General features: G+C 48.6%; 3 protein-coding genes across 3 annotated transcripts in view; all 3 read left to right on the top strand.

The window, feature by feature from the left end:
* Window positions 1-6,495: 6,495 nt before the first annotated feature.
* Window positions 6,496-11,218, top strand: LOC135264327 (uncharacterized). Its single transcript, XM_064353191.1, has 8 exons — window positions 6,496-6,513; window positions 6,572-6,835; window positions 7,193-7,577; window positions 8,055-8,087; window positions 8,251-8,757; window positions 10,220-10,252; window positions 10,387-10,938; window positions 11,033-11,218. Exons 1-8 carry the CDS (start codon window positions 6,496-6,498, stop codon window positions 11,074-11,076), a joined length of 1,836 nt encoding a protein of 611 aa, XP_064209261.1. The 3' UTR covers window positions 11,077-11,218.
* A 22-nt stretch (window positions 11,219-11,240) lies between these two features.
* LOC135264326 (antigen LPMC-61-like) lies at window positions 11,241-17,251 on the top strand. Its single transcript, XM_064353190.1, has 9 exons — window positions 11,241-11,252; window positions 11,295-11,570; window positions 12,187-12,237; window positions 12,549-12,833; window positions 12,969-13,019; window positions 13,166-13,198; window positions 13,476-13,520; window positions 15,185-15,241; window positions 15,599-17,251. Exons 1-9 carry the CDS (start codon window positions 11,241-11,243, stop codon window positions 15,659-15,661), a joined length of 873 nt encoding a protein of 290 aa, XP_064209260.1. The 3' UTR covers window positions 15,662-17,251.
* Window positions 17,252-17,746: 495 nt separating this feature from the next.
* Window positions 17,747-26,789, top strand: part of LOC135264325 (LIM domain kinase 1-like) — a 31,067-nt gene continuing 22,024 nt past the window's right edge. The window contains exons 1-2 of the mRNA XM_064353189.1: window positions 17,747-18,038; window positions 19,877-19,976. Of these exons, the coding sequence (XP_064209259.1) occupies window positions 17,981-18,038; window positions 19,877-19,976 (158 nt within the window). The 5' untranslated portion in view covers window positions 17,747-17,980. The remainder of the gene's footprint in view (window positions 18,039-19,876; window positions 19,977-26,789) is intronic.

The raw sequence follows: 26,789 nt of genomic DNA, 5'->3' as shown, positions 1-26,789 counted from the left end.
GGTGTTTGGGGGTTTTTCTTCATTATGGTGAGAATTCTTCGGTCATCAACTGGAGAGGTCTTCCTTAGCCTACCAGGCATTTCGCGGTTACTGAGTTCGCCAGTGCTCTCTTTCTTCTTAATGATGTTCCAAACCATTGATTTTGGTAAGCCTAAGGCTTGGCCTATGTCTCTGACTGTTTTTTCTTATTTCTCAGCCTCATAATAGCTTCCTTGGTTTTCATTGACACACCTCTGGTCAATAAATGTCAATAACAGACTCCAAAGGCATTCAAAACCATAGAATCAAGACTAGATTCTGAAAGCTCTCTTATACCTTCACCAAGAAGCAATTGAACACACCCAACTAATCATAATCACAAGCCACTTGTCCCAAACATTATGGTCCCATGAAATGGGGGGACTATGTATAAAAAGTGCTGTAATTTCTATGTGGTGAAACCAAAATGTATGAAATACCCTTAAATAAAAGCTGAAAATCTGCACTTTAACCACATTTTAATTGTTTGTTTACAAATCTAAAACTATGAAGTACAGAGCCAAATCAAGAAAAAAAAAAAACGTATTTGTCCCAAACAATATGGGGCTCACGGCATGTTATTGGCCTTTTATTTAGTTTTAGGGTATATTTAACAGTAAATAGCAAATAGTAATTTTTTTATTCTTTATTTTGCAGAAAAGGGGCCAACACTGGCTCCTGGAGGAACTCCGATCCCAGGTAGGAATTTAGGAAATCGTACCCCACACACATAGATGGGGGAATTGTGTCTCCAAAAAAGGGGATGCAGAGATTCTATTCAGTCCTTAAATTAACCATGTTTCTCTTTCTGACTCTTCCACCTGGAGTGCAACCATGGAAAGTCCCGTTGGGTCTGTTTTTTTGTTTTTGTTTTTTTTGAGATCGGAATCTTGTTTATTTGTCATTGAAACAAGAACGAACCGGTAGAGAACTGCGAGTGTTCCGTGGGCCCTTTCTCACCCTCTAGTGGTGAAACAGTGTTACTGCAATGACCCTCCATGCTCTGTGAAGGAGGGGTTTCTCAGTCTATATCACTCATCGCTAGGTTACACGTTTAGAGTACATACCACACTTACGAATGTCCAGGCCTTGTCAAGTGATTCTGCACACAATCACAGAAGCATGTTGATTTTAATGTGAATGTGATTGGAAATCCAGAATAAATTCTCTAATGTCCATGGCACAGCATCACCGAGCTGAATCAGGGCTGGCTGCTTGGTTGACTCAAAATGGCCGTTGAAACTGAGGAAGATATTTGTCAGAACGCGCGGTGCCCTGACCAGCACGCCATCCCGAAATAAGCCGGGATCAGGCCGGGGAACGATCGCGCCTCAGGCTAACGCTAGGGAAACGGCGGCTTCTGCTTTTCATGGTCGAAACCTAACCACCCGCTCAGATAACTCCTGCTGTCCTCCACAGGGGACTGGCGGGCAGTTACTGTACGTGACTGTTACAGAGCAAATGGCTGCTGGTGTGACAGCTCTAATGCTTTGCTATGATTATGAAAGTGCTCATGTTAATGTCTGCTTTTATGTGTTAAAGTATGATGTGTTTGTGTGCATGTGTGTGTGCGTGTGTGTGTGAGCGTGTGAGAGTGTGAGCGTGTGAGTGTGTGTGTGTGTGTGTGTGTGCGTGTGTGTGTGTGTGTGCGTGTGTGTGTGGTGAGAGGTGTGTGTGTGTGTGTGTGTGGTGGAGTGTGTGTGTGTGTGTGGTGAGTGTGTGTGTGTGTGTGTGTTGTGTGTGTTGTGTGTGAGGTGGAGTGTGTGTGGGGAGTGGTTGTGGTGTGTGTGTGTGTGGTAGAGTGTGTGTGGTGTGTGTGTTGGTGTGTGAGTGTGTGTTGTGTTTAAGGGTAATGTGTGTGTGTGTGTGTGTGTGGGTGTGTGGTGTGTAGTGTGTTGTGTGGTGGTGGTGTGTGTGTGGAGGTGTGTGTGTGTGTGTGTAGGTGTGTGTGTGTGTGTGTGATGTGTGAGTGTGTGTGTGTGTGGAGTCTTGCTCCTGCTGCACGGCTGGCTCTCACTGGTGCAGTGTGCTGGTGGAGCCACAGGCGCTGAAGGCTGTAACCTGTTGTGTTTTTGGCAGGACCGACGGGCGCTACCGCAACCGCCTCCGCCCCGGAGTCCAGTAAGAGCCGCTGTGCCGCTGTGCCGCCGCGCCGCGGCTCTGCATGTGCCGGGGTGGCCAACGCCACCGCGGCTTCAGCGCGTTAGAAACCGCCAAACAGGGATGGGCAAAAACACGCTAAAGCAGCTCTCTGCTCCGGAATACAGATATACGACACCACCTCCCCAGATAGATGTATCTATGAGCGTCAGTCAAAATGGCGGAGTGGTACGAGCCAATCAAAGAGTGGCAAGCGCCTCGATTAGAGCGCCCATCCGCTAAATGTTAAAGCATAACTGTCCCGAGCCGCTGCACGTTTCTCTGTGCATTTATCCTGAAACGCTGCCCATCCCTGTGTCCTGTAGACTCCCCCGTCCGTCTGTCCCTGTTATCCCCGTAGCTCTCTGCACTCGAACCCGTGTCCGCCTCCTGCACCCCGGTGCCCGTTACGCTCACGGTGCCCCCACCCTGCCTGAACCACCCCCCACCCCCACCCCCCTCGTCAAACCCCGTAACTGCACCTGGTAGATTAGAATTCATGTTTCCCTCCTTAGTGTTAACACTACCGAACACTGCCCCCCCTCCCCCCTCACTCTCCCATCCCAGGAATTTCCAACAAACCTCCCCCCCATCCCCAAACACCCCACCCCTGTAGATATCTGTGTGTGACATCTATCTCTATCTCTCACTCTCTGTATCTCTGTCTGTCTCTCTCTCTCTCTCTCTCTCTCTTTCTCTCTGTATCTCTCTCTGTCTCCACTGCAGATGGTACGAGGGGTCACCAGGGTGAGTATGATGCTGGTGGAACCTTCTAGAATGTTCCATTGCCTGACCTGTCACTCACACTGCATTCCACTGCCCGAGGGCACTATATCATATCTACCATCTACCGCTATCATTCTGAGAATTGAAATATCTTCTTATTTTTGCTCTTCCTGTGCTGCCTTCAGGAATCCTGCTGCCTGACGGTAGGTTTTAGAATTTTTAAATTACAATAATAGTTATCATTATTATCTTGGTTATACCGTTAATATTATAATTGCTGATTTTTGTTTTTATTTTTTATTATTGTAGTGGGAAATGGGGTTGTCCAGCCCAGCAGTGAGTAGTTTTCAGTCTTACACAAGTTCTTTCAGTGTAACTCTTCTCTTTATCAAGGTGTAATGTTCAGCAATCAAATTTTAAATCAATGACCAGTACTCACTGTAATGGTTTACTGTATATAATGATCAATAATACTATTTCCACATCAAAAACACAAATTATTATATATATAATAGATATATTATAATAGATATGTGATATTATGTACATAATTATATACAGTTACCCATAATTGTGTAATTCTACCCAATTTATCTTTTTTTTTTTTACAGTTTCAACAGGTCTTGGTGAGTCTTAGTTTTCCTTCTTGGATTATGTGTTTTACATGTGACTGTGTTCGATGACAGACACACACCATTAGGAGAATACAGCCTGGCTATCTCAATGGCCGTGTCCGAAGTAGCACACTTGCCTACTATTGAGTACACTTGTTCAGCACACTGCATGAGAAAGTTTTTAAGTAGGTGAAGTGTTCTCTAAATGATGAGCACTGTATGATGATGTCACTGTTCTGTGTTCATTGCGCTGAATGATGATGTCACCATTCTGTGTTGAAGATATTGTGAGCATGTTCTTTTATTTCCTTTTTTTACAGGAGGGACAGCTGGCAGTAAGTGCTCCCTCTCTCTCTCGTTCTCTCTCACACACACACACACACGCACGGACACACACACACACTGCTTCTCACTGCTCTTAGCTGGTCACAGCGCTGAATGATGATGTCACATGGCTCTTCCTTCTGTTCTTTGCTGGTCACAGTCCTGATCGATGATGTCACGTACCTCTTCCTATTGTATGAGCTGGTCACAGCGCTGATTGATGATGTCACATACCTCTTCCTATTGTTTGAGCTGGTCACAGCGCTGATTGATGATGTCACATACCTCTTCCTGTTGTTTGAGCTGGTCACAGCGCTGATTGATGATGTCACATACCTCTTACTATTGTTTGTTTGAAATGATCACGGTGCTGATTCATGATGTCACTTGCCTGTCCCTAATGTTCTTCTGAGCTGGTCTCGGCGCTGACTGATGATGTCACTTGCCTGCCCTTCTGAGCTGAGCCACTGCAGTAAGAGTAAGCTGAGGTTGCCATAGCAGGTGATACAAAGCTGAAGAACAAAAGCCTCATCAGTGTTCCAACACTCATCCAGTTTAAGCAGCATTTTAGACTCTTTAGCCCAGATCTCAAACTGAGCTCCTGGAGGGCTGCAGTGTTTGCTGGTCTTCAATCTGCTCCCACACTTAACTGTTTGGTTTAAGCCACTCCTCAGCTAAAGAGTCTGCATGCACATGTGCCTTCTGTCCAAGACCTCAATGGGCTGAAATGCTCTGATAGCTCAGTTAGTCACAGCTTTGTGTTCTGCATGGCTGCAAGCTGGTGAAGACATGGAGCTTTAGGCATAGCAAAGTATGAGGAGGATTTTGGTGTGTTGTATACTTGATAGTCAGGCAAACAGAACTTTATATAGAGTCAATGTGTTTATGTAAATGACTTACAAACAGCACAAAGACAAACTCAACAGTTTAATATTTTCTCTCTCCCTCTCTTTCTCACTCTCTCTCCTGCTTTCTCCCTTCCTCCTTTTCTGTCTCTCTCTCCTTCCCTCCCTCTCTCTCTCTCGCTCTCTCCCTCTCTCTTACTCTCCTTCTCTCTCTCTCTTTCTCTTTCTCCTCCTCTCTTTCTCTCCCTCCTCCCTGCCCCTCTCTCAGGTCCTACAGGCGCTCAGCCTGCTGGTAAGTTAACAGTTCTTTCCCTGCTGAATGACCAGATGACCAGTGATTTTAAAATGCTGTAATATTTGTGGCTGAAGCGTTTATAAGAATTGCATGCTCCCGTTCCCTGGGGCCGAACCAGGAAGCAAACCCAGATTACGAATGGTGTGGAATTTGGATGCGTTTCACCCTTTCCGCCACAGGGTGGCGACAAACACCAAACATTACTGTAGTCTTCAGCCCAGCGGCACAGAGAGGAGGGAGAATATTCCATCAGTTCTATGGTGAGGTGCACTGAGCCTCCTGGTAATGGCTGGTTCTGGTTTGTTCAGCAGGTTTTGGTTTGGGGGTTGGTGTAGGCAGTGGTGCTGGCGCTGGTACTGGTGTAGGCTTTGGTGCTGGTACTGGTACTGGTGTTGGTACAGGTTCTGGTGTCGGGGTTGGCGTTGGCCCAGCTGGTGGAGTTGGAGTTGGAATTGGAATCGGCACTGGTGGCGTTGCCCCCGGACCAACAGGCACAGGTGGGCCGTGATTAAACACAGTGCATCAACTAATAATAATAACAATAATAATAATAATAATAATAATAATAATGGGGTCCCTGTTCTGATTGGCCCGTTCCTCCTGCAGGTCCTGCGGGTACAGGTGGACTCCCAATCACTGGCTATGGTGGTAAGAGCTGAGATGAACATTCATCTTCACATTTATGCGCCGAGAAATGACCCTCGCATCAGATATGCACAGCGTTCAAAATGCAACACGCAGAGAATCAAAGTGCGTTTGATTTAGAAGATGTTTGTTCGTTTACACCCCCGACCATGCTCAAGATTTCCAGATTACGTTTTAACTGGGCTGTAAATTTCCGTGTGTGACAGTACACCTCCTGTCCAGTGTGTGGCAGTGCTGATAACTGACTGTGCAAACGCGGCAGGTCCAGACGTGTTCACGTGCTTCTCCCGCTCGTCTCAGGTCCGTACTTCGGTGGAGTCGGCTCTGGAGCCGGCGTCGGTCCGGCCGGGGGCGGGCCGGGCTCTGGGTCCGTGGCCGGGGTGGGGGCCGGACGCGGCGACGTGGGGACTGGGCCCGGCGCTGGGGCGGTGGCTTCGGTCGGAGCGGCTGGGGGTGGGGGGGCGCTGCCGGCTGCCAAGCCCCTGAAGACTCCAGGTGCACCCACCCCGCCCCCCCACCATCACAACTCCACTCAAAACCCTCCACTTTATCTTCTGTTATTCCTGTTAGCGTTCACCTCAGCTGTTACCTGCCTAACCCACTTCATTTTATTTGCTGTGATAAATCCCTTATAGCATTTCTGTTACATTCCATTCTGCCGCTACTTTACACCAGGCCGGCCAGTGGAGGAGGGCCTCCCCCTCTATAGCCGGGTTACTCTCCCATCGGGGAGTTTTTTCTCACCACCATTTGAGGGTTTTCTCCCCACTGGAAGATAATTATAATTTCACTATTGTCTCCCTGTGTGGACCAATACTTTTAAATAATGCAGTAATGTATTAAATAGTATTAAATAGTAATTGTCATATTACGAAAATACATATGAAATATGTTTTTACAAATACTTGTTAGATTTTTATTGTACATTTGTGACAAAATTTTTTTGCTGTATCTGGCTATTGTAGGAGTGGGCGGAGTTGGCCCAGGAGGAGTGGGCGGAGTTGGCCCAGGAGGAGTGGGCGGAGTCTGGCCTGGAGGAGTGGGAGGAGTTGGACCAGGAGGAGTGGGTGGAGTTGGAGGAGTGGGCGGAGTCAGGCCAGGAGGAGTGGGCGGAGTCTGGCCTGGAGGAGTGGGAGGAGTTGGACCAGGAGGAGCTGGTGGAGTTGGACCAGGAGGAGTGGGTGGTGTCAGGCCAGGAGGAGTGGGTGGAGTCGGGCCTGGGGGAGTGGGTCAGAGTGACCAGGAGAGCCTGTGAAACCAGGAAGTAATGTGAACAGCACCTGCTCCAACTGTATCTGGCTTCGCGAGATTAAACATTACCAAAGCCTCTAACAAGAAAACATGTACAGTTCTGTGAACAACGTTTTATTTGACTCTCAGTGCTCTTGTCCTGTTTACTTCAGGTTACGGAGTGGGTGGAGTTGGTGGAGTAGGAGCAGTTGGAGGAGTGGGCGGAGTTAGACCAGGTGGGGTAGGTGGAGTTGGACCTGGAGGAGTGGGTGGAGTTTGGCCAGGAGGAGCAGGTGGAGTTGGGCCAGGAGGAGTAGGTGGAGTTTGGCCAGGGGGAGTGGGCGGAGTAAGACCAGGAGGAGTTGGACCAGGAGGAGTGGGTGGAGTTGGACCCGGAGGAGTGGGCGGAGTTTGGCCAGGAGGAGCAGGCGGAGTTGGGCCAGGGGGAGTGGGTGGAGTTTGGCCAGGAGGAGGGTGGAGTTGGACCAGGAGGAGTGGGCGGAGTTGGGCCAGGGGGAGTGGGCGGAGTTAGACCAGGAGGAGTTGGACCAGGAGGGGTGGGCGGAGTTTGGCCAGGAGGAGCGGGCGGAGTTGGACCAGGAGGAGTGGGCGGAGTTGGGCCAGGGGGGGTAGGCGGAGTTTGGCCAGGAGGAGCAGGCGGAGTTGGACCAGGAGGAGTGGGCGGTATTAGACCAGGAGGAGTTGGACCAGGAGGAGTAGGCGGAGTTGGACCTGGTGGAGGTATAGTATGATCCCTCCATCTTCTGTATAACTGCTTCAGTCTCATGCTATAAATCCAGCTTGTTATGAAAGTAAGCAGATATTAATCCCACTCTGTGAATTACACTCAACCTTTAAGAAACGTTTTGAAAGGAACTGTTACATTTTTGTTTCTTGAACCATATTTTTCACATCTTTGTTTAACATAACACTATTCCCATAACAGTACCTGTATGTCTGTTTGTTTTGTGATTCAGAGTTGAGAATTCTAAATACTGAATGTCAAGTTTGAAAAGCAGTAGGATAGAATGTTTCCAAGGAGACAGTGACATCTCTACTGGCTAATTCTCAAATCACAGAGAACTGATCCTGACATCCTCTGATTCATTTATTACAACACCTGATGGCCACCTGCCTTCGGGTTGTTCTATTACTGCCCAAGACCTGTCCCCTCCATGCAGACCGTATGGGTGACATTGAGTTATTGCTGTTTTTCAGGTGTGAAGTATCCAGGAAAGCCTCCTAAGCCAGGTAGAGTATGACTGCAAACAGACAGTCTGGCCTACAGTGTGGGAGCATATTAATATAATATTATCTGTGCATTCACTTGTTATATTAATTTAAAATCCATATATTTAACCAGCCCTGTTGCACACATATGTTCTTCACCGTGTTCTTGTCTTGTATTCTTCAGGTTATGGAGGAGTGACAGGAATTGGAGGAGTGGGCGGAGTTAGACCGGGAGGAGTGGGAGGAGTTGGACCAGGAGGAGCGGGTGGAGTTGGACCAGGAGGAGTGGGAGGAGTTTGGCCTGGTGGAGTGGGCGGAGTTGGACCAGGAGGAGTGGGTGGAGTTGGACCAGGAGGAGTGGGTGGAGTTTGGCCTGGTGGAGCAGGTGGAGTTTGGCCTGGTGGAGTGGGCGGAGTTGGACCAGGAGGAGTGGGTGGAGTTGGACCAGGAGGAGCAGGCGGAGTTTGGCCTGGTGGAGCGGGTGGAGTTTGGCCTGGTGGAGTGGGCGGAGTTGGACCAGGAGGAGTTGGACCAGGAGGAGCAGGCGGAGTTTGGCCAGGAGGAGCGGGTGGAGTTGGACCAGGAGGAGTGGGCGGAGTTGGACCAGGAGGAGTGGGTGGAGTTGGACCTGGTGGAGCGGGCGGTGTTGGACCAGGAGGAGTGGGTGGAGCTGGCCTTGTTCCTGGTGGAGGTATAGTACACCCCTCCATCTTCTGTATACAGTGCCATGAAAATATTTCTGAAAATAGCAACATCCTAAGGGATAGCCAGCATGGTTTTCGTAAGGGAAGGTCATGTCTGACAAACCTTCTAGTATTCTTTGAAGAAGCTACCAAGTGTTTTGATTATAACAATGCGTATTGTATTATCTACTTAGATTTCGAAAAGGCATCTCATAAGGTACTATGTAAGAGACTTATTAGTAAAATGAAGTCAGTAGGAATTAGAGGACGTATTTCAGAGTGGATTCGAAACTGCCAACAGGGTAGAACACAAAGAGTAGTAGAAGGAATATTATCTGAGCTGTTAGAAGTGGAGTCCCACAAGGGTCAGTGCTGGGACCACTGCTCGTTCTCATTTATATCAATGACTTTGACTGGGACATAGAAAGTACATTAGTCAAATTTGCCGATGATACAAAACTGGGAGGCCTAGCTAATAGTTTGGAAGCTGCTAAAGTAATCCAAGATGACTTAAATAAAATCCAGAAGTGGGCGGAAACTTAGAAAATGAAATTTAATATAACCAAATGTAAAGTTCTGAATGTGTATAATAAAAACTTTATGGGAGGAACAAAATTGGAATGTGCTCAGTTTGAAAAAGACTTGGGAGTAATAGTTGATCAAGGCCTTTCTGGTTCTAGGCACTGTGCTGTAGCAGTAAAAAAAGGCCAACAGGATGCTGGGATATATAGCCAAAAGTATTGAGTATAAATCCAGGGAAGTTATACTTATATCATGCAATACATTTGTTAGACCACACTTAGAGTATTGTGTGAAGTTCCGAGGACCTTGCTAGAAGAAAGATAAAGTTCAAAGAAGAGCAACAAATTTGATTCCTGGTATGAAAGTTAAAAGCTATGAGGAAAAACTTGCTTAACCTCTTCAAGCTTAGTAAGAGGAGACTCAGGGGTGATTTGATTGAGGCTTTCAAATTCATAAAGGGGATCAACAAAGTGAATTACAGGAGATTCTTCAGCTTGAGTTCTGTTAGTAGAATGAGGGGATATAAATGGAAATTAACAAAAGGTAGATTCCAATCCATACAGACATTAGGAAGAATTATTTCATGCAGAGAGTAGTCAATGTGTGGAATAGCCAGCCAGGTCACGTAGTAGAGGCAGAAACTCTATGGATTTTCAAGACTAGGCATGATACAGTGTTAGATACTACTTAGTCTGCAGGTAATCAGAGCACTAATTTAGTTAGGAAAATGGCGAGCATTGTTGGGCTGAATGGCCTGTTCGCATCATTATATTATGTTATGTTTAAAAGTACTTGCCCCCTTCTAGGTTTCCTCTTGTTTTACAGATAGCAGTCGGTGGGTAGCACATTTATCCTTAAAGGCACAGACACATCTCTTAGAATCATACTGTGTGAATCTGATTTTGAAGAAGGGTGATTGATTAAAATATACGTACTGATCTTTCTCAGGTCGAAAGTATCCAGGGAAACCACCAAAACCAGGTACAGTATGACTGTACACAGGTGCTCTGCTCTACACTGTGGGAACATATTAATATCACATTATTAAAGTTTTATTTAGATAAGAGTATTCTGTAATAACGTGATTAGTCACTCTTGTGTTCTGCACATTTCAGGTTACGGAGGAGTAGGTGGAGTTGGAGGAGCAGGCGGAGTTGGGCCAGGAGCAGTGGCTGGGGGAGTGGGTGGAGTCAGACCAGGAGGAGGAGTGGGCGGAGTTGGGCCAGGAGGAGTGGGTGGAGTTTGGCCAGGAGGAGTGGGCGGAGTTGGACCAGGAGGAGCAGGCGGAGTTGGACCAGGTGGAGTTGGACCAGGAGGAGTGGGTGGAGTTTGGCCAGGAGGAGCGGGGGGAGTTGGACCAGGTGGAGTTGGACCAGGAGGAGTAGGCGGAGTTGGACCAGGAGGAGTGGGTGGAGTTTGGCCAGGAGGAGCGGGGGGAGTTGGACCAGGTGGAGTTGGACCAGGAGGAGTGGGTGGAGTTTGGCCAGGAGGAGCGGGCGGAGTTGGACCAGGTGGAGTTGGACCAGGAGGAGTGGGTGGAGTTTGGCCAGGAGGTGTAGGCGGAGTTGGGCCAGGAGGAGTTGGACCAGGAGGAGTGGGCGGAGTTGGGCCGGGAGGAGTTGGACCAGGAGGAGTGGGCGGAGTTGGGCCGGGAGGAGTGGGCGGAGGTATAGTATGATCCCTCCATCTTCTGCATAAAAGCTCAAGTCTCAGATTTCTGTCATTGACAGTCATAACAATGTACATTCTTTTATTATTCAGGTGTAAAGTATCCAGGAAAACCTCCTAAGCCAGGTAGAGTATGACTGCAAACAGACACTCTGGCCTACAGTGTGGGAGCATATTAACATCATATTATCTGTGCACTCATTTGTTACACCATATTAGCATTAAATAAATCCATATATTTAACCAGCCCTGTAGCACACACATGTTCTTCACCATGTTCTTGTCTTGCATTCTTCAGGTTATGGAGGAGTGGGTGGAGTTGGAGGAGTGGGAGGGGTTAGACCAGGAGGAGTAGGTGGAGTTGGAGGAGTGGGCGGTGTTGGACCTGGAGGAGTGGGCGGAGTTTGGCCAGGAGGAGCGGGTGGAGTTGGACCTGGAGGAGTGGGCGGAGTTTGGCCTGGAGGAGTGGGTGGAGTTGGACCTGGAGGAGTGGGCGGAGTTGGAGGAGTGGGAGGTGTTAGACCAGGAGGAGTGGGCGGAGTTGGAGGAGTGGGCGGAGTTGGACCTGGAGGAGTGGGCGGAGTTTGGCCTGGAGGAGTGGGTGGAGTTGGACCTGGAGGAGTCGGTGGAGGTATAGTACCGTCTCTCTATGTCTGTATTGTGCTTCTTCGGTATGTTCTAGTGCATGTATGTGGCACAGAAGCTGCGTTCTAAATGTATGTGTGTGTATGTGCACATGTATGTGTGTGGTATGGATGCTTTTGTGTAAATGTGCTTGTGTCAGGTGTTATAGTTGTGTGTGATATGGTGTACTGCATGATCTGTGCTAGTGTATGTGTGGTATATGCGATATATAGTGTCTGGGTCACACAGTTTGTAGCACGCATGTGTGGTATAGTATACGGTAGTATTATGGTATGGGATAACAGTGTAAAGGTGTGTGATATTTATATTCGATACACAATGTGAGTGAAGGAAGCAACAGTGTGTGGTGTGTAGGTGTGATAGAGTCAATGGTGTATGTGTGGTATAGGTCAAATGGAGAATGTGTTTTTTTTGTGGCGTCATGGTAACTCATGATTCATTAACCTTGGATCGGATCCACATCACGGCCGCACCTGATTGGTTGCCTAAATATAAATAAAGCTCCCTTTATTGATGGCAGTGTGTGGCAATGGAACACCTTCAAAGAGAGTCACAATGTATTATTAAGAATATGCTTTATCGTTATTATCATCACTATTCAGGTTTTTGGTATCCAGGTGTTGGACTGGGAGCAGGAAAGCCTCCTAAACCAGGTGCAGTATGAACAGAGATGCAGTGGCAGTTTATTAAAATGGCCGCCTTCGATTACTCATGCCTCGCTGTGGCATTAGCATGAACCCCCCCCAGTGCTCTTAACAGGGTGTTACTGGGGTCGGAGATTACCTCGATAGCACTTAAACTCAGAATATGGAAAAATCCAAAGTTACGAAAGTGTTTGGGTTTTACACGTGGGATCCAAAACAATCCAAGGCTGAGAAAAGCGCTTAGATTTGGCAAAGAGCTTTTTTTTTTTGTTCAGGTCAAATATTTACAATTCTCTTTGATCTCTGTGTTTGTATTTTAGGTGCTGGAGGAGTGGGTGGAGTCGGACCAGGGGGAGTGGGCGGAGTTGGAGGAGTGGGTGGAGTCAGACCAGGAGGAGTGGGTGGAGTTGGACCAGGAGGAGCCGGTGGAGTTTGGCCAGGAGGAGTCGGACCAGGAGGAGCAGGTGGAGTTTGGCCAGGAGGAGTGGGCGGAGTCGGGCCAGGAGGAGTGGGTGGAGTCGGGCCAGGAGGAGTGGGCGGAGTCGGGCCAGGAGGAGTGGGCGGAGCTGGCCTTGTTCCTGGTGCTGGAGGCCTGCCTGGTGGAGGTATAGTATGACTCCTCCATCTTTATGATTTGGACCTTTTCCATTTTGATGCATAGCTGGAATGAAAACCTGGACTGGAAGAGCTTCGGTGTGGATGGGACTGTGTGAACCTGGTCCGGTTCTCCTGCTTTTCAGGTGGAGCGTATCCAGGTGCGGGAACAGGAGCGGGGAAGCCCTCTAAAGCAGGTGCGGTATGAGGGCACACAGGGACACCTTTCCCACGCATGCAGAATCATTTAAAACGCCTGTGTGTCTCATTCAAACCTGACTGCTCTCCTGCTCTCCACTTCCCTCTTTACCTCCCCTCCACCACACCATCACCTGGGTAACAGGGTATGGTTTTTTGGGTGCAGGATATCAGCAAGGTGAGGTGACACAGACGCACACACACTGCACTCTCTCTCTCTCTCTCACACGCACACACCGCACTCTCTCTCACACACGCACACACACACACACACACCGCACTGTCTCTCTCACACACACACACACACAGCACTCTCTCACACACAGACACACACACTCACGCATATACACGCACACACACACTCACACACTGGTACATACACACGGACACACACACACTGCTGACTCCTGTGTGATGTGCAGTAGGTGACTGTATGTGCTGGTCTCCTCCTGCAGGGGGCAGTATACTGGGCTTTGGTGGATACCCACAAGCCTATGGAGGTGTAGTACATCCAACGCACCTCCCATTTCCCCCTCAAGTGTGTCTGTGTGTCGTGTATATCTGTGTGTCTATGTAGTGCATATTGTGTGTGTGAGTATGTGTATGTGTGGTGGATCGCTCTCTTTCTGTCTCTCGCTCTCTCTCTCTCTATCACATCAAATCATCACATCAGATTTACTGCTTTCTTGGCCAGGTCTGTCTGGAAAAAGAGATTTCTAATCTCAATGAGACTAACCTGGTTAAACAAAGGTTAAATAAAAAAAAGATCAGATCATAGTTTCCTCACAGAATATGGAGAACGATCTGTGGGACTTTCACCAGGGAAATGTGAGGATCACTTATCAGCATTGTGCACTCAAACCTGAACAAATACGAGCAGCTGCCACGCCCTAATGATCCTGCCATACTGTTAGAGAGCAGTGCGCAGGAGACAGCTGACAGGAGAGTGACGTTTCATCAACCGCATAACGGGCGGGGCTACATTCAGCTGTCAATCACTGACTTTCATTTGAAACATTCTATTTTTTTTTCTAACTCGTTAAACCTTAAACTAATAGCCATTTCCCGATAAACCCAGGTTTACCGATCACATAGAGACCCTATAGATTCAGGTTCACCGATCACATAGAGACCCTATAGATTCAGGTTTACCGCTCACGTGTGTCCAGTAAAGTCAGGTCTACTAATTAGTAACCTTCAAACACTAAAAAACAGAAAGGAATGTGCGAAGATGTAGAATGTCGGCTCGAGGGTTCTGTTACACGCCAGAGCAGCTGTAAATGTCATTAATGATGTAAGATCACGCGGCGCATGTGCATGTATTTTTCATGCGCCCGTGCTGTGGCTCCGACACTTTCTACTTCCTGTCGACGGGTGGTAATATTTTTTTATTGTTGTTTGCAATTACCCCAATTTCCCGCTTTCGTGTCTCGGTGAAATAAGAAATAACGAGCAGATGTTTCGCAGTCACGACAAGGGAAACTATCTCTCTTGCACGCACGCACACACACACACACACACGCACTTGACCGAATTCGAGATTTAGAAGTAATTTGTTTATTTCCGAGCGAACGGGTCCAAGTTGAACTATGCGGTTGTTCCATGCACTTGCACCGGTACTTCTCTCTAGGGTTTTCGTCATACTTGTTCCTGGTTATGGTTATACACATTGTTGTACGCCGCTCTGGATAAGAGCTTCAGCCAAATGCCTGTAATGTAATGTTATGTAATGAACGGCTCCTGGTTTAATTAACTAATTCGCCTAAACCGTGCACAGCTGGAATGCACGCGGGCGCGCTTCTCTCCTTTTAGCGCTGATGCAGCTGCAGCACGCCGTTAAGTCCCGCACATTCTACCAGCTTCGCATTTCTTTATCTCTCGTGGCGGGGGAGACCTTAGGCGCCCCTGCAGGGCCGCGGCCTCGTTCGGCTCCATCTGTTCCGTTATTCGCGCGAGCGCAGCGGATTGAGAGTCGCATGTTAATGGAACCGCATTGATTTATCGCGCAGAAGGTCTCCTGAACTTGAGTCAGACAAGCTTAGCCCCAAATTGAACTGCCCTCTCCCTAAACACACACACACACACACACACTCTCTCTCTTGCTCTCTCTCTCTCTCTTGCTCTCTCTTTTACTCACACATTTACTCCCTCTCTCTTGTTTCAGCTAAAGCAGCCAAGTACGCTGCTCTCCAAGCCTTCCTGGGTGGAGGAGGCAGCAGAGGTAAGACGTTTTATTCACCTGTGAGGGTGCCTGACTGCCAGATCACTTCCTGTACTGTGTAACAGAGTGCCAGTGAAACTGGTTTTTTAAAAGTAAGCAAATACCATTTATACAGTTCTGTTTATATACAGTTTTTTAATCTTCTAAATTCTATTTCAGTGTTCTAGAACTGCATTATTTTCAGTAGTGATTGTGACATCAGTATTAGAACGTTCAGTTACGAATATTCTAATCACATATTTGCGATCTCATGCCTTTAAAGGGTTAAATCCTTTAGCGTGCCATCCAGCTCTGGGCACCCACGCCTCCAGATTTACCGCAGTAGTGACAGTAACACTATGTACGTTTGTCCACTAGGGGGCGCCGGATGTCAAGGCAAGTACTGCGGCAGACGGCGGAAGTGAACGGCCCCGAAAATGAAGTGACCTCAAGAAATTTTGGTGCTACTGCATGATCTGGAGAATGTACATTTCTTATTTACAAAATCATTTGTTTTTACATTTTGTACTGTACATCTGTCACTGAAATCTTAAGGTTTTCAAATAAATTTTTACTGCGTTTAAAATCATGAAAGCCAAAAATAAAATATGAGAAGATAGCGTTTTTTGTAGTCAATGATTTGTGTGCACTGCATGGCACATTTATTTTCATAGAAACATTGATTCTGCCTGCATCACATGTTCTTGTTTTCTTTGCTTTTTTTTAACTAAGGCACTCACTGAATTTGTTAAATGCTCCCTGTTTGTCAGTCCCCCATTGTCAATACTGGTCTCTGTGCCACATTTTGAAACAAGTCCGGAACAGGACGTTGAATAACGTTCATATTCTGTGACGTTTTTGGGCAGGAGGTTTGCTTGGTCAAACCGCACGCGCCCAGTTTGTGATGAAGCCTGAGCTCTTTAGTGCCAGTGAAATATCCAGTCTTAATTTAACTCTAACAGAGTGCATATGAGTCCAGTAGGGACCAGTGTGAGAGCTGATTTAACACTGAACATTTTACTCTGTGGTTATTGGGGTGTTGATGGACTCGGGGCATTTTAACGGTTGCTCTCTAGGCGCAGGCCAACAACAATCTGCACTATTTCAGAGATCTGTCGAAAAAAAAAATAAATAAATAAATATAAATAAGCATAAGGAGTGTTGCAGGTAGGAACAGGGTTACCAGCAACTTTCACAGACATTTTAAGGCAATGAAAGAATAATAGCTTACAGCATCTTTAACTTGGTTTTTTGTTTAGTTTTTTTTTTTGTTTTGAGTTTTTGTTTTTGTATTTTTATGCTTGTTTACTGTTACCATGTATGCCATACACTTTATTTTGTGAACAGAATATTTGGCATCCAGGGTGATGCATGGCTACAGGTTGAGTCCCCACTTACACAAGCCTCTCGGTTCTTGCGTGTGGGCCCATATCTGAGCAGCCGTCCAAAGTCAAAACCAATTTGCTTCTAAGCTTTCGGGTTAAAGTTCTTGCTCCTCTCACCATTATGAACTGTGCTTGTTAATCCTCGGACGATCATTGTAAGTTATGAAATAAGATGATCTTCCTTTGTCATTGCTGAAACATTTGGGCTTATTGTGGGGCACTGATTAAATAAGTTTTTATTTTATTCTATTTTGTGTACCTTTCTCCTCAGCAGTATTTATTATGCTGAGGTGGCTGAATGTGATGTCCCCCCAACGTCCCGGTTCTGACTGTGTTCTGGAACCGTCGGTGCTGTTCAAACACGTAAAAATCATTGCTTACTGTGTTGTGTAGGCTATGTACGCCGTGACAGCGCGTGCAGGAGGCCGTGTTTACCGCAGATGAAAACGAGCCGTCTTTGCTCCTGTTACATTGTTTCTCTTTTGCTGTATTCCAACAGTCTCTTTGTCTTAATGCGCGGGGGGACGGTTTGTATTGTTTAAAAGATGTGGAGCAATGCTTAGTTTTCATGATGCACAATCCAATACGTACGGGGGAAATCCCCGATTTTGTAACAATTTCAGTAAATAAAAGTTATAAATCGAAATATTTCTCCTGAAATGTGTGTGCTGTCAATTTCTTTTCTTTTATTCGTGTTAGGCTACATACACGCATTCATTTTTATTCAGTCCTTAGACTTATAGGCTACCACAAATAAGCCTATTGCAACGTTTTTACACATGAATGACGTTTCCAGTATTTTGGACATATTGAGTAGTAAAATAACTGGGTGATGTATAGTTAAGTTAGTTAAATTACTCTGTCATGTTGTATTTAAAGAATGTACAATATTTCAATGAATTGAAATAAGCTTACATATAAAACTCGTTAAGCTGATGTACAATAGACATTCAAAATGTACTGAATTTACACACATTAAAATGTGACACGGTTTGCTCTGATTCTGCCGTACAGTCGATGCTAACACAAATCCACAGGAAAGCGCAGATCCTATAGCCTGCGTTGCCGGCATTGCCGCTCACGAGCGCGCGCCTCCCACTTTTATTGCGCAGGCAAATTCTTTCCATTCAGTTTCCAGGGATTCCTCTCGGTCGGCCACCAGCGAGATTTTTTCCCTCTCCTCCGCTAGTCAGCACTGCGCGCTGTGTTTTCCCATAGCCCCGCATCCCTCCCCCCTCCACCTCCAGCTTTCGCTGACTTCAGTGCGGAGACGAGCTGCGGATACGGGGGCAGTGGCGATTATCAGGAGTTTTCTCCCTGAAGAAGAAAAAAAACTGTCGCGAGCTCTCGACGGAGCTGCTGGCCGGTTGGGTGAATGAGGTTGATGCTGTTCTGCTGCACGTGGAAGGACGAACGCATGGGAGATGAGGAAGGTGAGTCGGGCAGGTGCGGTGGCGGGGTCGGATGCCGGAGGTGTGGTTGTCTGTTAAACGGAGGCACGCGGCGTACCCGGGCGGCTGCTCCTAATAAGCGCGCGCCGAGCAGGGGATAAAGGCGCAGGCTGCGGTCTCGGCAATAACATCTGCGAAAACAGGATAGGGAGGAGGGACGCGGAGCAGCCAGCGTGAAGCCAGGCTGCTACTAGCACAACAACATACTTTTTCTGTCTGAAAACTCTGAGGGTACACACACAATGCAGCTAATTACCAAACTAGTTTGATTTCCTTCGTGGTCACGCAGAGGAAAATCGCCCCGTTGCTCCCTGACAGTTCCGAAGAAATAGCTGCACATTCCAAACCCAGCAGGGGTCTGCCCTGGCAGGACAGCACAAAATGACATTGTTTTGCTCGTGGCGATGAAGCAGTCCTTTCGCTGGCTATGACATTGTGGGAAAATAAGCATGTTATGACATCGTTCATTTATTTCAGTGTTAGTGCGTTAAATGTGTGCTGTTTTTACTTAATGACATGCACAGCACATAGACCAGAGGGGTAGGAAAGTAAAGATAACGATTTTGGCAAGTCAGTCTCCACGGAAATATAGACTATTGTCTTTTCGACATTGTGATGGTCGCTAATCATTGTGCATAATTTAAAACGCTCAGCCGAATGGAGAATTACTATCGATTATTTTTATCGATTATTTTGCTTTCTGTCTGGAACGGATGCAATATCGACAGTACGAGTGAATCGTCCCGGACTTGCAAACATAGGACACAACAATGACAAACTATGCGCATTTTTTTGTTTTGTTTTGTATGTTTTGTCATTTTATTTGTTTATTTTCTTTTCGTTTGTCATGTTTGACTGCGAGAAGGGAAAATGTTTTCTGACGCGCGGAAAGATCGCTGAATGAAACGCGGGTGTTTCAGCTGAAGCGTGAACGAGAGAAGAACTGAGCCGTAAGGTGAATAGAGTCCTGAGTGTATTGCTTTCACTTTCCCTGATTGGCTGCCTGCCTTTTTGGCACCGACTGAGGAGGATCAATCCAGCTTCCATCCGTTATGGAGAGAGGCAGTTCAGAGGCACGAGCTGTACTCTTAGCACTACTGTAGTACAATCTGCTCCCAAAGCAACTGACGCAAAGTTCCAGTTTGGTTTAACGTTCCGAGTGAAGTGACCTTGCGACGGTTGAGCAAATGCAAGGTCAGGTGCAAGGTATCGAGCTGCTCGCATACCTGAGTCACGTGTTCCCATTTAATCAATATCCTGCTTTTGGTGTTCCCTGAACAGGCAAGCGGGAGCATTTAGGGAGAAAAGCGGAAGAGGAGGGGACAAAGACTAAAAAATATGACGGTTTAAAGATACTCAGTTTATTTCCAGCGGACATTGCACGATAATGTATAATTAATTAGATTAATGTCAGCTTTAATTGGACTGGCTGTATTTAAGTTAATATCTAACGTCCCCTTGTGTACGTGTGACTGTATTGCTGCTGATGGGCGGTTGTCTAACGCCCCCTGTGTGTGGATTGGTGTATTGCAGCTGATGTCTAACGCCCCCTGTGTGTGGATTGGTGTATTGCAGCTGATGGGCGGTTGCCTAATGCCCTCTGTGTGTGGATTGGTGTATTGCAGCTGATGGGCGGTTGCCTAATGCCCCCTGTGTGTGGATTGGTGTATTGCAGCTGATGGGCGGTTGCCTAATGCCCTCCGTGTGTGGATTGGTGTATTGCAGCTGATGTCTAACACCCCCTGTGTGTGTTTGTGGCTGCACTGCAGCTGATGGGCGGTTGTCTAACGCCCCCTTGTGTACGTGTGGTTATATTGCAGCTGATGGGCGGTTGCCGGTGTGTTCCGGGTGCAGGCTGAGGATCTACGATGATCAGTACCTCCAGGCCCTCAACGCCGACTGGCACGCCGTCTGCTTCCGGTGAGGATCTGTTCCAGCTTTGCTACCTGCGCTACCTGTGCTAACAGGGCTACCGGTGCTACCTGCGCTACCTGTGTCATGTTTTTGTGGGATTTGGGCCTTACCTGTGTCATGTTTGTGTAGGATTTGGGTCCTGAACTGTGTCATGTTTGTTTTTTTGCTTTTTTGGTTGTCTTGCAGCAGCTGTTTGTGTGTGAAATTTCATGGTGTTATTCATAACGGTTGTATTAGGTTAATCATTTTTAAGTCAATCACATCTTCATGGGGATTTGGTACCCCTAGTGGCAAAGTGCCAGAACTGCAGAGGGAGCTGCTCATGGAGTAAGAGAATGATGACATAGAGAATGAGGACAGAGAGGGAGCTGCTCATGGAGTAAGAGAATGAGGACAGAGAGAATGAGGACAGAGAGGATGGTTTCCAGGGGCCGCCTGGCCTGTAGACTCCAGAGCGACAGCAGGACAGCGGGGGCTTTGTGTGTGAGTGTGTGTGTGTGTTTGTTTATGTGAGTGAGTGTGTGTGTGTTTGTGTGAGTGAGTGTGTGTTTGTGTGAGTGAGTGTGTGTGTGTGTGTGTGTTCACTCCATCTCTCCGTTGCTCCAGCTATCCACCTCTCCATCTCTATCTGTACATCACTCCATCTCTCCGTTGCTCCAGCTATCCACCTCTCCATCTCTATCTGTACATCACTCCATCTCTCCGTTGCTCCAGCTATCCACCTCTCCATCTCTACCTCTCCTTCACTCCATCTGTCCACCCAGGCAGAGACCTAATCCTTTCCCTCTACATTTCTTCTCCTGTGTCTCTCTACCTTTATACCCGTCCACCTCCGGATCTCCACCTCTCCATCTCTCTACCTTTTCTGATTTTCTTTCTTTTCACTCCCCCCGCCTCTCCATACCTCCACTTCTCTTCCTTTTCTGCTGAAACAGAGTTCAGGCCGGGACGTCCCGAAAGCAGGTCTGTGCTCCAGCGTTCCTCTGGCTGCTCCGCGGGATGAGCAGCTCCTCTGGCTGCTCAGTGGGATGAGCAGCTCCTCTGGCTGCTCAGCGGGATGAGCAGCTCCTCTGGCTGCTCAGTGGGATGAGCAGCTCCTCTGGCTGCTCCGCGGGATGAGCAGCTCCTCTGGCTGCTCAGTGGGATGAGCAGCTCCTCTGGCTGCTCAGCGGGATGAGCAGCTCCTCTGGCTGCTCAGTGGGATGAGCAGCTCCTCTGGCTGCTCAGCGGGATGAGCAGCTCCTCTGGCGGCGCGTGTTGAAATGCCCAAATCCGCCATGTTTGTTCGTGCAGGTTAAAGCCTGCTCATCGCAGGCCGAGCTGAGTCTCCGTTAGTTTCTCTGTGTTTTTACAGCGCATTGCGTAACGCTCTGATTTAGAAAGAGGGGGAAGAAAGAACTGCATGAGAAAAAGAAGGTGGGACAGGATGGGGGGGAAAAAAGTGGGGAAAAAAAGGAAAAGGCCGTGAGATTATTTACAGAGGCTGTAGGAGACGGGCCGTTCTGTGAGAAACCCCGAAACGGCTCCCTGGGCTCGCCCCCAGTCTCTCAGGACCGCTGCAAATAGATGCACTGTGCCTGGGGGGTGGGGTGAGGGGCGGGGGGGGTGGTCTGAGATCCCGGCAGCCTTTCCCAAGAGCGAGGCGGTGGCGGTACGGATGGGAGGAGGGGGGTAGCAGCAGAGAGCGGCCTTGACGCCGAGCATCATGGGAAAGCATCAGGCCTGGTGCTGAGTGAGGGGGGGGGGCAGGACCAGGGAGGGTGATGGGGAGGGGGGGTGAGGTTGCCCTTGCAGCGTTGAAGCCAGACGCACAACCTGAAGCACTTGAGTAAATATCCAGCTCTCTCTGTGTGATTTATGTTCATTAATTGGAGGCGTGTGCTCGACTCGTTGCTAATGCTAACGCAGCAGCGCGCAGTGCTAATGCTAACGCAGCAGCGCGCAGTGCTAATGCTAACGCAGCTGCGCGCAGTGCTAATGCTAACGCAGCTGCGCGCAGTGCTAATGCTAACGCAGCAGCGCGCAGTGCTAATGCTACCGCAGCAGCGCGCAGTGCTAATGCTAACGCAGCAGCGCGCAGTGCTAATGCTAATGCTAACGCAGCAGCGCACAGTGCTAATGCTAACGCAGCAGCGCGCAGTGCTAATGCTAACCCAGCTGCGCAGAGTGATGTCACGTGCGCAGTGTTTTGTGGCAGACGGCCCTGCACTGCTCTTCAGTGTGCTGTGAATAAAAGGATGTCAAATGCACTGTGTCCTGAAAACAGGCCTTCTGTGTTACAACCATCAGCTAACAAAGACTCACTGATGGTAATGAGACAGTGAATCGCACTGTATATGTACACACACACATCCGCACACAAACACATGTGTGTGGATACATACACACACGTGCATGCAATACACACATGTACACTCACTCTCTCTCTCTCACACACATACACACACCCTGTGTGATAAACCACTAAATAGGTATTACTCAGAAGCCCAAGGGGGGTGTGTGTGGGGGGTGGTGGGTCCTGTGGGTCTGCTGATTAATTGGCTGTGAGGATTACGAGACCCAAGGGTCAGGGGTCAGGGGTCGAGGGTGACTCCTGTCTCTCCCTAAGTGGGCCAAACGATTTGACCCCGCGGTCACACATGTGCTGGATGTCTCTACCTCCCCCCATCCCCCCCCACCCACCTTCGTATGATGTCATTTGCAGGGAGCCCTAGGGGTGGAGCCTGTTATGGTCCTGTTAGGGCAGGGCTTGCTGTCCTCCCCTGCCCTGCCCATTTTCCACATAAAGAAGTGCTCCTTCTGCTGCCATTGATGTTCATGCAGAGTCAGACACTGACTGCAGTAGATTTTTTAGAATGTTCTTTGTGTGCCAGAGAGCGAGGGAACAGTTTCAGAAACTGAAGTGAAGCCTCCACGCGCATGTTAAAGGTTTAAATCCGGGTGGCTCTTCTCATATCGTATTCTCTGGAGCTGGGGTGTGCAATCTTGTCCTAAAAAAAAGTCAGGTCCCTAGCGCTAGTATATCCACTGTACACTTGGGTTCGTTCTATGCCAGGTAAAAAAATTCAAAAGATCTGAGAGAAACTTCCACAGTCGTTTTTTATGTCCAGAGCAACTTACATCTTTTATACGTAAGTCGGTTATACAGCTGGATATTTACTGAAGCATTTCAGGGTACAACAGCAGTGCCCCACCTGGGAATCAAACCTGCAACCTTCGGGCTCAGCTTTTTACCCACTGAGCTGTTCTGCTGCCTGTGTTTTGTTTATGGCTGTTAGTGATCTGTGGGGATTTGGCTGGTGTCTGAAGGGTTAAGCATTTCAGGTGAAGCGTTTGACTCTCGTCCGATCCGAGTGCCCGTTCGAGCGGGAGAGAGTGGCCCTGGGAATATTTATCTATCAATTATTCATTTCTAATTTAGTTATTTATTCAGTGGAAAGAGAGACGGGTTGTGCTTGTAAACGCGGTAATGTGCGGTTAGCTTACCGCCAGTGCGTTTGAGTGGGTTCAGCAGCAGTGGGCCGCGGCGCTGTGGCTAGCCTGTCTCCGCCCGTTTACTTACACGCTACAGTACTGGAGCCGTAATGGCAGGGCTTGTGCACGCGAGGCACAGAGGCCAGCAGAAACAAGGCTGCCGGTAGGAAACTGTAAGCAACGTGTGAGAGTGACGCCGTCAGGCTTAACCCCTTGAAGAGCACAGTAGGGTTTTTTTTGGAATGTTATTTCCCAGAATTCTAAGTCAGTGTTCTGGAACTCCGTTGCTTTCGGTCGCCAGCAGTGATTGTGACATCAGCATCGGAATGTTCAGCTAAGAACATTCTAATCACAGACCTGTCATCTCATGCAGCCGTCACACATACAGACCACGTGTAAGTGTATGGTGCAAGCGCTCGTTACATTCTGATATTGCCATGACTCACGCCTGTGACCTCCAAAATATATGAGCCAACCGCCCAAGCTCTGGACCCACCCCTGACTTATTCATGTCACCCCCCCCCCTCCACCCCCCCCCTCGGGGGTGAGCGGCTGTATTTAAACCCTCCGCCCCGCTGAAACCCCATCCCTCCAGCGCATTTGGGTCACCTGAAAGTGTGTCAGGTGTTAGTGGCTGGCTGCGGTAGCGGCTCTTAAAAACCCTCTAAACCTGATGACTGTTCTCTCTGTCCTCATTGGTCAGCTGAACTCAGAAGATGTATATATTTTTTTTTGTTTTTTTTTTGTTTTTTTTTGCCTCAGTCCTAGCTCCTGTCAGATTCTTTCAGGCCTGAACACCTAGGTAATACCCCCACCACCACGACCCACTGCTCTCATCACCCTGCCACATACCATACATGCACACAACACACACACACTCGCATGCTGTTCACATATTAAATAATGGGGCTGAGGTGGCGTACGTCGGGTTCCTCTAGATGTCACAGGGTCATGCCTTTTCTTTTTCCTGAGGAAGTTGTGAGCGAGCAAAAAAGCACAGGAAACAAGGCTGACTGCAGAAAGAGAGCAAGGGAGCCTCTCTCTCTCTCTCTCTCTCTCACCATCTCTCTCTCTCCGTCTCTCTCTCTCTCTCACCATCTCTCTCTCTCCGTCTCTCTCTCTCTCTCTCTCTCTCTCTCTCTCTCTCCGTCTCTCACTCCTCTCTCTCTCTCTCTCTCTCACCGTCTCTCTCTCTCTCTCTCTCTCCTCTCTCTCTCTCTCTCTCTCTCTCTCTCTCTCTCTCTCTCTCTCTCTCCCTCTCTCTCTCTCTCTCCGTCTCTCTCTCCCTCTCTCTCTCTCTCTATGTATGGGGCACCGCATAGCGACTGTGCCACTGACCTCGCTCTCCTCCGACCCTTCGCCCCCCCCCGCCCCTCACTCCGCTCCGCTCCACCGTAGGGAAGCATGTCACGCCGGGACCAGCGCTACCGGAGGTCGACCAGGGAGAAGTAAGCATGGCGGCGTTAGCGTACGGGACGGGCGCTACGCTACGCGCTATGGTACGCGCTATGCTACACTGTACACAGCACTATGCTACGCTGTACACCGCGCTATGCTACGCTGTACCCCGCGCTATGCTACGCTGTACACCGCGCTATGCTACGCTGTATACCGCGCTATGCTACCCTCTACACCGCGCTATGCTACGCTACCTGGCTCTGTGGTCAGGGTTGGCTGTGTGAAATAGAGAAGTTTAGCTGGTGTGTCTGCGCACTGGGGCTGCAGCTGCTGCTGTGGTCGCTGCCATTGTTCTGTATGTGGCGTTCGGTGCTGCTTCTCTGTGGGGAAGTTTTGTAGGGCAGGTGTGCGCTGTTTGTGTAGAGAGATGCAGTGTGTGTCCTATTAATGAAGATGCATTAGTGTGAGGGTGTGTATGTGTGTGTGTGTGAACGTTTGTGTATGCCTGTGAGTTTCAGTACGAGAGAGATGTGGAGAGTGTAACGTGTAAGACTTCAGTGCTCCTGAATCTCTGATCTCTGGGACTCAGTAAAGCTCAGTCAGTGCGTAGCAGTGACTCGCAGTGAAACACCGTCTCTGAGTCCCAGCCAGGAGAGTCTGTGTGGAGATGAAGGAGAGTCTGTGTGGAGATGCAGGAGAGTCTGTGTGGAGATGAAGGAGAGTCTGTGTGGAGATGCAGGAGAGTCTGTGTGGAGATGCAGGAGAGTCTGTGTGGAGATGCAGGAGAGTCTGTGTGGAGATGAAGGAGAGTCTGTGTGGAGATGAAGGAGAGTCTGTGTGGAGATGAAGGAGAGTCTGTGTGGAGATGAAGGAGAGTCTGTGCGGAGATGCAGGAGAGTCTGTGTGGAGATGCAGGCTGATGGAGTCGTGGTTGCCAGAGTGTGTGTGAGATGTCCGTGTCACATTAACGCATTAGGGAGGGATTTTCGGGCTGACGGTGAACATAGCTGTGGCAGTGTAGTGTGACGGGTAAGGAGCTGGTCTCATACCCTAAAGGTCGTGGGCCCTTTGAGCCTTGAGCAAGGTACATAACTGCAGTGTATATCTTGCTGTATAAATGGATACAATGTAAAAATGCTGTGTAAAAAGTTGTGTTAATCACTCTGGATGAGAGCGTCTGCTAAATGCCTGTAATGTGATGTGATGGCTGCCAGAACAGAACAGCACGTTTGTCTGATCACTCGGACTTCGCTTCCTAACGCTGTCCAGCTCTGCGGCGCTCTGCACGGCTCGGCATGGTCTTATCCACCGGACAGAGTGCACGCCAGGACGCGCGTGCAGAAACGCTCACCGGACAGAGTACACGCCAGGACGCGCGTGCAGAAGCGCTGCAGACCTTCTCGGATTTGAAGCGGCGTTTTGGAGGCACAGCGGCGGGAAACAGGAAGTGTGGTGCGAGGCCGTTGTGATTATTTCTGCTTTGCTGCTGAAAAGCGGAGCGGCTCTTTTCTCAGCTTTGCGAGTCGGGTGGGGGCGTAATTATTTTTTTTAGTCGCGTGGCGGGGGCCGCTGTAGCAGTGGGTTCAACCGCGGTGGCACATCCTGGGCGGAGTCTCAAACATGCGGGTGCTGACTGTGGGCGTGGGGGGGACGGGGGCGCTTCTCTCTCTCACTGGCCGTCCTGTACATCTGGGCACCTGTCCTGCTGTTTTTCAGTCTTTTGGGCTCTGGACGTCCTGCTATTACCCACGTGCTTCTCCTCTCTGAGAGGGGGTGGCATTTACAGGAGAACAGGGCGTTGTGTTTTCCTCGATTGTTCTCGGTTTTTAAACTTATTTAGGCTCCGGTTTCCTGCTCGCTGGCCTTCGCTGATAAAAAAAGAGGCCTTTTATGTAGCAGAATACCAAACAAAAAGGAAAAAGAACCTTGTGATCTTTCTCCAGATCT

The sequence above is a fragment of the Anguilla rostrata genome, chromosome 9, assembly GCF_018555375.3.
Source record: "Anguilla rostrata isolate EN2019 chromosome 9, ASM1855537v3, whole genome shotgun sequence".
Lineage (NCBI taxonomy): Eukaryota > Metazoa > Chordata > Actinopteri > Anguilliformes > Anguillidae > Anguilla > Anguilla rostrata.
The sequence above is the reverse complement of the archived record's forward strand: the minus strand, read 5'-3'. Positions and strand labels throughout refer to the sequence as shown.

What these genes read in the sequence shown, in the direction of transcription:
- LOC135264326 (XM_064353190.1), top strand. An exon ending in GGGGAAGCCCTCTAAAGCAG is followed by an intron (nt 13,020 to 13,165) that starts GTGCGGTATGAG and finishes CCTGGGTAACAG; the next exon opens with GGTATGGTTTTTTGGGTGCA. An exon ending in GGGTGGAGGAGGCAGCAGAG is followed by an intron (nt 15,242 to 15,598) that starts GTAAGACGTTTT and finishes TTTGTCCACTAG; the next exon opens with GGGGCGCCGGATGTCAAGGC.
- LOC135264327 (XM_064353191.1), top strand. An exon ending in CGGAGTTGGACCTGGTGGAG is followed by an intron (nt 7,578 to 8,054) that starts GTATAGTATGAT and finishes GCTGTTTTTCAG; the next exon opens with GTGTGAAGTATCCAGGAAAG. An exon ending in AGGGAAACCACCAAAACCAG is followed by an intron (nt 10,253 to 10,386) that starts GTACAGTATGAC and finishes TGCACATTTCAG; the next exon opens with GTTACGGAGGAGTAGGTGGA.